General features: G+C 66.4%; 1 protein-coding gene across 1 annotated transcript; it reads right to left on the bottom strand.

Moving 5' to 3' along the window:
• Window positions 1-310: 310 nt before the first annotated feature.
• On the bottom strand, window positions 311-12,940 carry KLF15 (KLF transcription factor 15). The gene is made up of 3 exons (XM_057706845.1): window positions 12,811-12,940; window positions 7,997-9,091; window positions 311-1,440 (listed from the first exon to the last, which is right to left on the bottom strand). Exons 2-3 carry the CDS (start codon window positions 9,064-9,066, stop codon window positions 1,278-1,280), a joined length of 1,233 nt encoding a protein of 410 aa, XP_057562828.1. The 5' UTR covers window positions 9,067-9,091; window positions 12,811-12,940; the 3' UTR covers window positions 311-1,277.
• Window positions 12,941-13,141: the final 201 nt, after the last annotated feature.

Raw genomic sequence — 13,141 nt, 5'->3', positions numbered from 1 at the left:
GAGGGGTGGCCTGTGGGCTGCGGCTGGCCTGCGATCTCTTTCCACAAGTCATGCTGGGAAGGGGTGGCCGTGGGTCTGCGGAGGAGACAGCCCTCCGGGACCCCAGGACGAGGAGACACCGAGCCCCTGGCGTGGAGGTGGGGCTGTGGGGACCCTGCACCTCTGGACCAGGGGCCGGACTGTATCCCTCCGGGAAAAAAAACCAAGGTCCACAGAACACTGCAAATGCAGACTTGGAGACTCAGCTCCCAGAACTGCCACTTCCTGCAGAGCAGACGAAAGCAGCACACGAACGCCGGAGTTATCGAGTTCTTTTCTTTTTATTGGCAAAGTAAATATATTTTTATGAAGGACCAGAGAAAATATACACAATTGTAACATATGTACACCAGCTTTATAGATTTTATTTCAAATTTACACAGTGTTGATACGTTATTAAAAGATTCTATGCAGATGCCCTATGTACATTTTATTTACATACATTCATAGGATGTGAAATATACCTCTCAAAACAAGCTGGTTCATTTGATATTAATTTCTAGACAAAATAAGGAATGCATTTCTAAATCAGGATTTGGGAGGCTCTATCTAGCTCTTCCACACGCGGTGCAGCTGCTCCCCTCTCCTCCTGAAGGGGACCCCGGAGGCTGCTGTCTGGATTTGTCTGGAAACAGGATGAGGGGCGGAGCCACACAGGTACTGTCGCCCTGGGCACACCTGCATCTGTCCTTCTGCGCTGCACACTGAACTCAAACACATGCACTGCCCCCTCGCCCAGAGGGGGCTTTTCACCCAAGGCCACATCCACCCGGAGGCCAGGTCCTGCACCCTGGACCGCCCCGCCGCACCCTCCGCTGGTCAGGCTGAGGGAGGCACCTTGGATGAAGCCAGGCTCACGCCACAGTGCAGCCCTGGACTTCTGGCCTACTTCCTTCCTCCCCACACGGCTCCCTATGGGAACCAACGTTTCAAAACTGCACAGTTCTTCTCTCCCAGCAATCCGAGTGCTGGCCCTGGCCCCGGCCGGGACCCAGCAGGAGGGGCCAGGCCGCAGGAAGGCACGAGGGCCCGCAGGCCGCCTCCAGCCAGCGCGGGCGGCTCCCGGTCCCCCGGGGAGGCGGCAGGTGGGGGCATTGCATCCGCAGCCCCGGGCTCCAGAAGGTGGCCCGGGACATTGTCACATCCCTCTGAAGGGGGCCAATAACTTATTGCTACAAAGTGCCGGGCGGGGCGGGTGGGTGGCGACGGCTCGGTCAGGGCCAGGGCCAGGGCCAGGGTCAGGGCCGCGGCGCACGGCTGCTGCGGGGGAAGCGGTGCACCTTGATGTGCTTGGACAGGTGGTCGCTGCGCGCGAACTTCTTCTCGCACACGGGGCACTGGTAGGGCTTCACGCCCGAGTGCGAGCGCCGGTGCCGGGACAGCTCGTCCGAGCGTGAGAACCTGCGGGACAGGGCGGTCAGCGGCTGCGCCACAGCAGCCTCCGGGCCGGAGCACGTGGGGTCCGCCGGGAGGGTCACCGGCCCCCGCCGCTCCTCGGGCCCCTCCAGGGGGTCAAGGGCATCCGACAGCGGGGTGGTCCCCGTGCTGGGGCCCGACCGCCATGGGTGACCCCACGGGCCCCCCGACTGCAGCTGCGCCTCGCCCCCCCCCCCGACCAGAACCCGGGTCTCCTGTGAGTGCGCGCCGGGCAGCCTCGCAGCGGGGAGACGGGCCTGGGGAGGAGGCCCCCGCCCAGCCCCACGCGGGGCTCACGGCTCCTCGGCCGCCGCTGTCACAGCGGAGGACGTGTCCTCAGATGCGACCCCCACAACTCCTGCACCCCGCTCTCCTAAAAGCTGGGCCCCCTGAGATGTCCCCAAGCAACACACACCCCTGCGAGGCGCTCCTGAGGGTTTCCAGGGTGCCCTCGCGGCCTCCCTACGGTGGCGTCTGTGGGCCTCGAAGCCCGGAGGCCACTGGGGAGGAGCTGCTGCTAGGGGACCTGAGCTGACCACAGGGCTTAGCTGCTGTCACCGAGTTCAGGGACTCCGGGCTCTCCCCACACCCGACCCTGGTCCTGGCAGTGAGACCCCACCCTCCCCCAACGCTCTCCTCTCTGCGCTCTCCCGCATGACCTGCCCTCGGCCCCCTGCGCCACAGGACATGGGCACAGACGGTTCCCTCTGTCTGGAATGCTCTTCCCTCCCACCCATCCCTTGGAGCTCCGCTCAAATGTCACTTCCTCAAGAAAGCCCTCCAGGACTGCACCCCATCCTCAGCTCTCACGGCTCCAGGCACGTCTCCTTCCTGGCCGCAGCCACTGCTGCAACCTTCGTTTTCAACTTCTTGATGAACGTCAGTCTGTGCCGCTGGACGGTCAGCTCCACCAGGAAAGACACACACTCCGCGGCCGGCCCGCTGCCCAGGGCACGTGTTCACGCGAAAGAGCGGACACAGCAGCACCCTCGGGAGGAGGCGGAGCGGTCAGAGGCAGGCCTCTCCCGCCTCAAAGCACGCAGGCACACACGCACACGCCACAGGCGTGCACATCACACATACTGTGCATGCACTCGTGCATGTACACGTGTGCAGACCACACAGATGGATACGTGAGCACATGCTCACACAGGCCCCACAGCCCTGAGGCCGGGCGGGGGGGTGAGGTGGTGCCCCAGGGCAGCCGGTCCCGCCCAGGCAAGGAAGGGCGCTGGTGACGACCTCGGGCCTGAGCCTCCGTGCGGAAGCCTTGGTCCCACGGCCCGCTGAGGCCCAGGGAGATCCAGCAGGACGAGCCCAGCGAAGGCTCTGGCGGGGTCAGGGGAACCTCAGCACCCGACGAGGAGCCTGGAAGGACAGCACCCGGCCTCCCTCAGCCCCGCGGTGCCCAGGGCCCTGTCCCAGAGCGTGGCCGGGCTTCCGTGCTTGGAGGCTGGCACCCCACCTCACATCCCAGGGCGCCAACTGGGGCAGGCACAGAGCAGGGCTCTCAGCTACCTCTGGAAGTGAGGAACTGGCTCAGCTGCCAGATGAGGAGACCGAGGCCGGAGCAGAGGTCCTGCGTGCACCCCACCTGCCCTGGCGACCGCAGGGGCCTGGCCTCCTCCACAGAGCCGGGCCGGGCGGCGTGCGCCCCTGCAGCCTCGCACAAGAGGGTGGAGCATCCAGGCTCCCGGGCGTCAGGGCCTGGGCCAGGGCCACCTGCCGGGGCGGGGCAAGAAGGCGCCAGCAACGTCCCCAGCAGGACCCGGACCCCCCAGGCACGAGGCACCGGGTCGGCCGCACCCTCCGGGTCAGGCAGCCAGGACAGCTCCTCTGGACTGACGCCAACACAGAGAGGGCTCGAGGAGGACAAGGGGCTTGCTGGGGTCGCACGGCCAGCCGGGCAGCTGGATGGCACCGGTCCCCACCCTACTGCAAGCGCTGCACGGCTCTGAGCAAACTCACAACCTGTTCCCATCCACACGCCCCCGCCCCTCCCCGCAGCATGGGGTCCTGGGACCTGAGCCCTCCAAAGACCTCTGTCGCACCCCTGCACCACCTTCTCCTGAGTTGCAGCCATGCGGGAAGGGGCCAGGTGGCCAACAGTCAGCCTGTGCGGGCAACCAGCGCTGCCATCGACTGCCTGGACCACCGGGCGCGCCTCCAAGCGCTCGGACGCTGGCGAGGGTAGGCTGGCTGCAAGGACCACGAGGGTCAGAGGCCAGAGCGCAGGAGGCAGTGCCGGGCAGGTGGCAGCCGCCTGACGGCTGTGAGCTGGGCCCCGGTGAGTCGCGACCATGGTCGGTGTCGCTGGCACGCAGGACGGGGAAGCACAGGGGTCCAGGGGACCCTCTGGAGCCGCCCCTTCCATCAGCCAGAGAGCCTTCGCAGTGAACAGTCAGGCTAGGGGCTGCGGTGGGAACAGCGACCCGTCCGACAGCACTCGGGCTCTGCGACTGCAGGGAGCGATCGGGGCGGGGGGGGGGGGGGTGCCCTCGTTGCACGAGACAGCAGGCCATAGATGTGGATCCCGTCTCTGCCTCCTCCTGGCTCTGCAGCCTCGGGGCCGCCAGCCTCCTCTCGGGGCCTCCTGCGTCCTCTGTGGATGACACAGGTCCTGCCCCATGTGGCTGCTGGACGTTAGTGCCCCTATCAGCTGCGGCAGGAGGGCCCTCTCTGGATGGAACAGGACGTTCTGCTGCAGGGACCAGAGGGGGCTGGTGTCTGCGAGCGAAGCAAGGAAACCTCCAGGAAGGCAGCAAACAGCTCTTCTGAGGCGGTCAGATCCAAACAGGGACAGTCTGGCCCCAGCCCCGGACAGGACGCCAGAACCACGCCACTACAGGAGAGCAGGGAATACTGGCTTCAGGACCAGACTCTGCAGGAAGTGGCGGTTGGTTACCTGGGCCAGTGACAACCTTGGGACACACCGCTGACGGCCCGAAGGTGTGCAGGGCAGGGCACAGGACACGGCGTCAGGGCCAGAGCCAGCCCCAGAGCAGGGACAGCCAACTGCTCACCAGGACCACCAGGAAGAAGAGGGGTCCAGGGGCGGTGAGCTCCCCGCACGGAGGGCAAGCTGGCTGCAGGGGGAGGTCCACCCTCCACTGGAGGCATGGAGGGGGCTGCAGAGAGGTCCTGAGCCTACAGCCCAGGCTGAGCTCCCGGCTCTGCCACCCACCAGCTGTGTGACAGTGGAGAACTTCCCTAACTGCTCTGGCCGCAGCTGCCCTCCCTCTAAAACGGGACGCCAGGCTGACGCCCGCTCTTGGACTTGCTCCGCCGTACGGAACCTTTGCAGCACGCCGGGAGCTTCGCTTTCCTTGTCGTCACCCCTCGGCTCTTTCCTCCCGGCCCATAAGCTGACGCCCGGCAGCTGACAGCCTTGGGGAGGAGACAGGACGCCTGCCACCACGACCCGCAGGCAGCAGGCGCCCCGGGAGAGGGCCAGGCCCTGGGGCTGCAGGTGGGAGAGGCGTGCCGGCCACAGCACGGGGGTCACGCTCTGTCCCCGTGGGCACGTGACTTGGTCTTTCTGGGCCTCAGTTTCCCCCTCTGTAAAATGTGACGGTGCCTACACGTCACGGGGCTATTGGGAGGCCTCAGAGAGCCTGTGACGTGGGAAGAGCAAAGCCAGAACCACCGCGAGACCAACGACAGCCACGACTGGAGGAGGCTGCTGGAGACACAGGCACAGAGAGGGCCGTGCGGGCCTGCGGTGTGGAGGGGCAGCAGGTGGGCAGGCCGTGTGGGCCCGCGGACCAGAGTGAGGCGTCTGCGTGGGGGTCTACGTGTACCAAGTATGCTTAAAGGCTGCAGTAGGAAATGAGTCCCCCGTGGAAGGAAGTATGCAAGTGTGGGGATTTGTGGAGGAGAGTCCGGCTCTGAGAACCTTGGAACAGTGCCTGGCACTCAGTAAGGGCTTGGTGAACTGGCGACTGTCACGTGACCCCGTGCCCTGTCCTGACGGAGCTGCCCCAAAGCCCATCCATCCTCTCACCCGACTGCTGGAAGGACTCCCTCTACCTCATCACTCAGCCAGCAGCAATGACCACACGTAAGGGACACTCACGTCACGTGTACATTCCCAGGGGTTCAGAACCCCTGAAGACCAACCGCGGAGACACAGGCCCCCCAAGAGGCGGGCGCCCTCGGCTCCCAGCCAGGTAGAGCTTCTGCCACATGTGACCCCACGAAGGCCAGACTCAGACCTGGGAGAAGCCCAGGAGCAGCTGACAGCGGGGACGGCTCCCAGGGTCTCCGTGGAGACCTCCCGTGCCAGGCACCCACCATGCTTTCCCCTGCCACGGGGGTCCGGGGCAAGACCAGTGCAGGCGCTGCTCAGACAGTGGCAGAGCTGAATCCCCACCGTGACTCCCATTCTCGCTTACACATCTCCCCCCACGAGGAACTCACTCCCTCTGAGGCTGCCACGCCGGGGGCTGAGGCTGCCTCCCTGTAAAGCACCCTGGGCTGAGGGTCCTGCCTGCTGTCTGGGGCAGCCCAGGAGAGCACAGGTCCTCTGCTCTCGGGGGAGGGGGCGGGCCGGGTGGCCTTGACCAAGCCCACACCCTTCCTCCCGGCGGCGCCACCCAGCCTCACTCCGAGTGGCGCGCCCCTCCCCAGCGGTCAGCAGCGGCCAGCGGCCAGCGCCCGGGAACGTGAGGCTGCCCAAGGTCTCCACAGCCCTCCCCCCACCAAGAGAAGAGCACGGGCCGAGTCCTGTGAGTCTCGGGTCCCTGTGACGTGGGATGCGGCCCACGTGGAGAGCGGGCCGAACCCCTTCCAGGTCCTCCTCACACTGCGACCTCGTGGAAGTGGCCACACAAGCTGCACGCACGGCCCTGGCAGGCGGAGAGGCCGGGCGCAGGTCCTGCGCTTCACAGGTGAGGACGCGGGGGCTCCGCCCGGGGACCACAGGAGGGGGCAGGCGAGGGCCGGGCCTGCAACCACCTCCACCCAACGTGTCAGGACGCCCGCTCCTGCGGCTGAGCCCGTGTGGCCCCGTGTCCCACCGCCGAGCGCGGCATCCCTGCCAGCCCGTCAAGCCTCGCGAGCTGCCCCACAAGCACTCCTGGCCGCCGGGACCTGCTCGGCTGACCACGGCTGAGGCTCTGGGAGGCGGGAGGAACCACGGGGCGGGGGCCGGGGCTCTCGAAGGAGCCCTCGGGTCTGCGGGAGCCTTTGGAAAAGCCCCTGCTCAGGCCCGCTCAGCGCTCCGCGGCAAGGGGCCGCCAGCATCACAGCCCACACCCTGGCCACGGCGCCATTCCACTCGGGAGCCCCGGCAGCCGGGACTCTGCGGCCAGCACCTCGGCCCCGGGGCCGACTCTCACGTGCTCGGAGAAGGTGCAGTCAAGAGACAAAAGCTGCGAGCTGTTCCCTGTGCGCCACAGACATCTGCGTGCACACACACACGCACAGGGCACAAACGTGCCAGGGCACGCACACGACCACGCAAGGTCACGTGGCAGACACGTGAGGACAGCAAGGTGCAGGCACGTGTGCGCGCCCACAGCGACACGCCCCGTGCGGTCCGGTTCTGCACACAGATGAGCGTGCCTGTCGCTCCGTCACACACGCGGCAGCCGCACCAGCCAAGGCCGAGACGGGGCTGAGAGCCCACCCGCCTCCCGGGCAAGCAGCTGCCTGCAGGGTGGGCGTCCTGCGTGGCGAGCGCCGGCGGGGCACCCCTGAGCACGTGGGCTCCTGAGCTGCTGCCCGAGCTTCAGGAAAAGGTGGACGTGCCCTCCGGGGAGGGTGAGCTCCCCTGGGGGCCTGGGGGAGATCCACAGGGGTCCCACTCAGCTCTGCCTCCCCTGGGCTGGGTGACCCCGGGCAAGCTCCACCCCCCGTGAGAGCAGGTGCCACGGAGCCGAGAGCCTGGAAGGAGTCTGCTTCCCTAGTTCACTACCGAGCCCGGTCCTCCCTCTCCCTTGGACTTTCTGGCTTCCCAAACACACCACCAGGTCCCCCGTGGGGAGCATGGCCCAGGCGCCCAAGGACCTCTGCAAAAGCAGCTGGTCCCTCTGGTTGGGGAAGCAGCCTTTTTAAGATGTGACTTCTCTAGCCTGACCCCTGGCTTCAAATCCCATCTGCAAAGTGGTGCGCCCTCGGGCAGGTTCCTTGGCTGCTCTGAGCCCGTTGGCTCAGCTGTAAAGGGGAGAAAGGGTGGCACTTACCTCTGGGGGGTGCCGCCAGGCACGGAGGAGCAGTGCGCACGCGGCCGCAGCTGCCCTCCGCTGTCCTGAGCCGCCCCTGTCACTACGCGGGGGACAGAGAGCCCTTCCGCGTGGCCCAGCCTCTCTCCCTCAGCACGGCCGCAGCCTTACCTGGTCACCACGAGACGGGAGACCAGTGACCCGGGGCACAAGGAAACCTCTGGGCAGTGTGCCAGCTCTGGCTCTGGCCCTGCCCCCGCCCCCCCCTTCCTAAGCAGCCTTATCTACGGGTGGAGAACGTGGCCTTGGCCGCACACCCTGGGCGGCGGAGACGCCGGGGCCGCACTCGGCACCCGGCCTGCGGACGCCATACTGACCTCCAGCCGCAGCCCGGCCAGGTGCAGGCGAAGGGCTTCTCGCCCGTGTGCCGGCGCAGGTGGGCCTTGAGGTGGCTGCTTTTGGTGTACATCTTGCTGCAGCCTGGGAAAGTGCACTTGTGCATTTTGATGAGTTCTGCCGCCGGGTTCTTGGGGAACTTCTGGCCCATGAGGAGGCCGGCGGAGCCGGGCCCCAGCGGTCCCGACCCAATGGGCTTGGCGGCGATGGGCACGGGGGCGATGCGCACGAACTTGGGGGGCAGGTTCAAGCTGGAGGAGGGCACCACCTGAGGCACGAGCGTGAAGGTCTGCCCTTGGATGTTGACCAGGAGCTGGGCCACCCTGACGCTCTCGGGGGCCTGCCCGGGGGAGGCGGGCTCAGAGCCGGACTCCTGCTTCACCTGCACCGGCTGGATCTGCAGCAGCACGGGGATGGGGCCGTCGGGGGCGGGACCCCCACCCAGGCCCTCGCTGCCGCCAGCACTGGCACCCGGCAGGGCGGCACAGCGCTCCCTCCCGCCGGCCCCAGGAGGGAGGTGGCTCCTGTGGAGCCCGGCGGAGAGCTGGCCGCAGGCCTCCGAGTCCTTGCTGCTGCTTTCTGGGGCCGCCTTCACCCCTGGCTCCATGTTCTCCTCCAGAAACTCTTCGATCTCCTCCAGGGTGGGCTGGAAGGGCCTCGGGACGTCATCGGGGTCACCCACAGGGAACGCGGGGAAGCAGACGTGCTCCCCCTTCACAGGTGCCGGTGCTTTCCGCCAGGTCCCCCAGGCCACGGGGCCGCCGCGAGCCCCAACGCTGCCGCCGCCGCCGCCCAGTGTGGCCTGGGACAGCAGGAAGTCCAAGATGCTGTCCTGGCCCTCGGCCCCTGGGCCGCCGCCGTAGCAGGAGCAGAGGGTGTGCGAGTCAGGGCTGGCACAAGAGCAGAGGCTGGAGGCGTCGCTGTCGTCCTCCGAGAGGGGCGAGGGCAGCGTGTGGGACGTCCGCCCGCCGGCCAGCCGGTCTCCCAGATGGCCAACAGGGCACTTCGGCGACGGGAAGGTCTCGTCCACCGGAAGCAAATGGTCCACCATGCTGGCCTGGCCGTGCCGGTGGCGGCTGCGGAGAGGAACAAGGAGGCCCAGTCAGGAGGGCAGCACGCTCACCCGCCACCTCGGGGGCGCCCGGCCACAGCCTCCCACGGCCAGACGCCTGGATCCTGCCTCCATCCCACCCAGCGGGAGAACTGTCTGCAAGAGCGTTTTCTGAAATTGCACCACCTGTTTGCAAACAGTGCTCTCCAAGCCCATTGCACAACCTGGCTCTTGTGGTTTCACACAGATTTTCCAGAACAATTCTGAGAAGGAACATGCGTGTGCCTGTGAGCGACTGCGAGGGAGAGGGTAAGGAGGCGCTCTGCACCCCAAACAGCCAGGCGGCAACCCCGTCCAGCTGAGCAGAGTCCCTGCCATCCTGCGGATCGCTGACCTCAGCCTCGTCCCTGCAGCATCCCTGGGGGTGGGGCAGAATGGCCATCTGCCCTCTGACCCCCGTGTTGCGGAAGCTTGGGCAGTGCTGCCAGATTGAGCAAATAAAGGCCACCCAGTTACACTTGAAACTCAGATTTTAAGAAATGAACCATTTTTGATATAAAGGATGTCCAAACATTGGATGTGGCAGGCTTACATGAAGAAATTATTTCATCTGAGATACAAATATAACTGGGCAGTTTGTATTTTAATCAGGCAAGTCCATTTTAAGGCAAAACGCTAAAGACCCCCTCCCGGGCTGGCTCCCCCTCTGAAAGGGGGCGGCCCACCCACCCTGCAGCTCTCAGGCCCCTCCCATCTTCGCTGCCTCCTCCGTGCGTCAGGTGAGGCAGGGACGGGCGTCACAAAACGCTCTCAGCGGGTCCAGGCACCTTCCCGGGGCTTTACCAGCACGGGAGGGCCCTGCCCTGCACAATGTACCCAGGTCGCAGAGCACAGCTGTTACCTCCTCTGACTTCACAACCGCCTGACGGGTGGGAGATGAGACCTCCTGGCCTGCACCCTGCGGGGCACTCACCACCCCAGGAACACCCAGCTCAGGCCCGCCTCCCCGCTGGACCAGGGGCTCCCCGAGGGCAGGCTGGGCAGAGTCGGGGCTGTGTCCCCAGCTCCCGGTGAGGCAGCGGGTGCCCAGCAGGGGCTCAGAGGACGTCAGCAGAGGGCAGCGGGGGAGGCCGAAGGCCATGCTGGGGCTGGTGTCCAAGGAGAGTCAACATTGCCCGGCGGCGGCAGGGCCCCCTCTGCAGACCTTTGTCCCCACCCAGTGACCACAGCGGGGTGTTTACTGAGGTTGAGGAAAGGGACGTTCTGCACCTGAAGCCAGAGGCTCTGCCGCCTGGCATCACGTCTGCACCCGCCGCCTTGCTCTGTCTCGAGCACTAGCCCTGGGCCTGGGACCCAGCACTGCCCGACGGTCAACAGGCCCAGCCGCGGGCAGAGACCTCCCAGGGCCAGACCATCGTCAGCTGTGACCTTGGGCAAGGCCTTGCTCTCCCAAACCTCAGTTTCCCCGTCTGTTATGCTCTGATGATCCCAGGCAAGAAGCTTACAGAGCTCCAGAAAACTATGGCCAGGGGGCAGGTTTGCACCCAGGAGAACATGTGGTCTTTTGGTTTTAAATATTCAGCTAAGGATTTAAAACTGGGAGTTTTAAAATACACATTATTCACCAAATCGGGTGCTAAGAAGGAGTGAAAATGCCAGATAATGTGAAGAACAGAACCCACACTCAGCCTGAGACCCTCTCTCCCCTGCCGCCCACGCTGAGCTCCTGCCTCTGCAACTTTCCAGCTGCGTGACCTTGGTTAGGTGGCACAACCTCTCTGTGCCATGTGTTCGGGGCGAAAACTGCCAACTGTGCCTAGTTCCCAGGCCCTTGTAAGACCAATGAGCTAACACATGCTGAGCACTCACTACAGGGGCAGGAGCACATGCAGGGTTAGCCTCAGTGGGTGGACATGGTCTTTCTGCCCCTCTGCTGTGATGCTTAGGAATCTGGGGACTCCAGCCTTCCTGGAACCAGGAACCAGACAGGAAAGGGGAGACTGGGCCAGGTTCCTGCCCTTGTAACTCTCCTCTGAGATGGGATCACTAACTGAACATTCCATGATATTAAGGAATTACAGTTAATATTTTTAAAGGCGATGATGTACATACTTTTCAAAGGAAATCTTACAGTTTAGAGATATAAACTGAGATATTCACAGATTAAATGATATAACAGAAATAGAGTGCGAAATAAGTAAGTATGGTAGGGCGGGGTGGGAGGAAACTTACAGATTCCCAGGGAAATGGGACCCAGTCTCCTCGCAGCAGCCCAGCACCTGGGCCGTGCCCATCTGCCCCAGACCTCAGCTCCACCTGCCCCACTTGTTCCGGCTGTGCACCAAGCTCACCAGCTTCATGGCCTCAGGACAGGGCCCCGGCTGTTCCCTCTGGGTGGACCCCTCTTCCCCAGCACTCTAGGAGGGCATGCCTTATGTAGATCTTCGCTCTGAAGTCCCTCCCTGTGGGGCCTGCCTGACCACCCTCTGTTACACCAGCCCACAGCATAGTCTTCCCAACAGTTGCCACTGTAGGAAACTATTTTAGTTATGTATTTGCCTACTTCATTTACTGTGTGCCTCCCCACCAGAATATAAGCCAGTCTGCCTGTCATCCCAGAGTCTGAAACTGGACCTGGCAGAACTGTGCTGACAGAGTGAAAGGGAGGGGGTGGGGTGGGGGGACCCGTGGGATCAGCAGCAGACCTCCTGGGTCCTAACGCAGGGCTCATCGGCCTGGGTGGACGCGGGCACTCAGAGCCCGGCCGGGGCTGCTGGGCGCCGGCCCAGAAACACAGCAGCACGTGGCACGGCCAGAGACGCAGGCTGCGTGCAGGGGGAGGGACGGCCTGTTCCGGGCACCGTCCCCGGCCGCGGCCGGACTCCGCCCCTCCCCGGGCCCGGCCAGGCCTGCTGTTTATCCTCCCGGGGACACAGCGGCTGCAGGAACAACATGTAATTGATAACAAGCCGAGCGCCGGCCAAGGGCCTTCCATTGGGTCAGCGGGCAAATCGCGGGGGCGGCGGGCGGGGGCCGCCCTTCAAAATAAGAGTCTCCGCTCCCGCGCCGCCCGCGGGCCCCAAAGTCGCGAGCCCGGCGTCCTCGCACCTGTGGGGCGGCGGGGCTCCCCACGAGACACCCGGCCCTCGGGGGAGCGTGATTTAGGGGGCTCAAGCCCTCGGGGACTATGTCACCCCGGGGGACAGGCCCAGAAAACAGGGGGGGTCGGGGGGGGGTCGGCCGGGGGCCGGCAGAGGCGAGGGAGAGCAGCGGACCGCCGCGCTGGGCGGGGGGCTGCCCGGCTCCGCTCCCCGCGCGGGGGTGCGAGTTCCTGCCGCGCGACTGCGTGCGCGGGGCGTGGTGAGAGCCGGGGGGGGGCGTCCGCGACACACGCGCGCGTGGAGCCGCGTGCTGCCGCCGCGCGTGTGCGGACGTGCGTGGGAAAGGGGGGCGGCGGGTCGGGGGCGCCGCGCGCGGGACGCGGAGCCCTCGGCCGGCGCCCGCCCGCCCCCCCCGGGCCGGCCGCGGTGACCGACAGTAACCCCGTCGCCCCTCCCGCCGCGCGCCCGCCTTCCATATGGGCCGCCCGCCCGCGAGGCGCGCACGGACACGCGGGGCCGGGCGCCGAGGCCGCGGGCCGGCCCGCGCGGGGACGGTGCCGGCGGGCACGTGGGGTCGCGGTCCCGCCAGCCCGCCCGCCCGCGCCCCCCGCGCCCCCCGCGCCCGTCCCCGCCGCGCCCCCACCTGGACTCGGCGCAGCGCCGGCCGGCGGCCAGGCCCGGCGTCCCGGGGCCCCGCGGGCTGTGCTGGGGGCGGCGGCCGCGCGTCCTGCCCTCGCTCGCGCTCGCCCCGGCCCGCGTCGCTGCGGCGGAGCCCCCGCCGCCGCCGCCGCCGCCGCCGCCCGCTCGGCGCTCACTCCCGGGGCTCACGTGACGCGGCGGGCGCCGCGAAGGCTCGCAGGAGGCTCGGCCCCGGGCGCGCGCCCCATTGGCCCGCGCCGCGCGTCACGCGCCCGGCCCCGCCCCCGCCGGCCCCGCCCCGCACCCCCCGGCCCCGCCCCGGCCCCGCCCCCGCC

The sequence above is a fragment of the Hippopotamus amphibius genome, chromosome 13 (assembly GCF_030028045.1).
Source record: "Hippopotamus amphibius kiboko isolate mHipAmp2 chromosome 13, mHipAmp2.hap2, whole genome shotgun sequence".
NCBI classification, from domain to species: Eukaryota; Metazoa; Chordata; class Mammalia; order Artiodactyla; family Hippopotamidae; genus Hippopotamus; species Hippopotamus amphibius.
The sequence above is the reverse complement of the archived record's forward strand: the minus strand, read 5'-3'. Positions and strand labels throughout refer to the sequence as shown.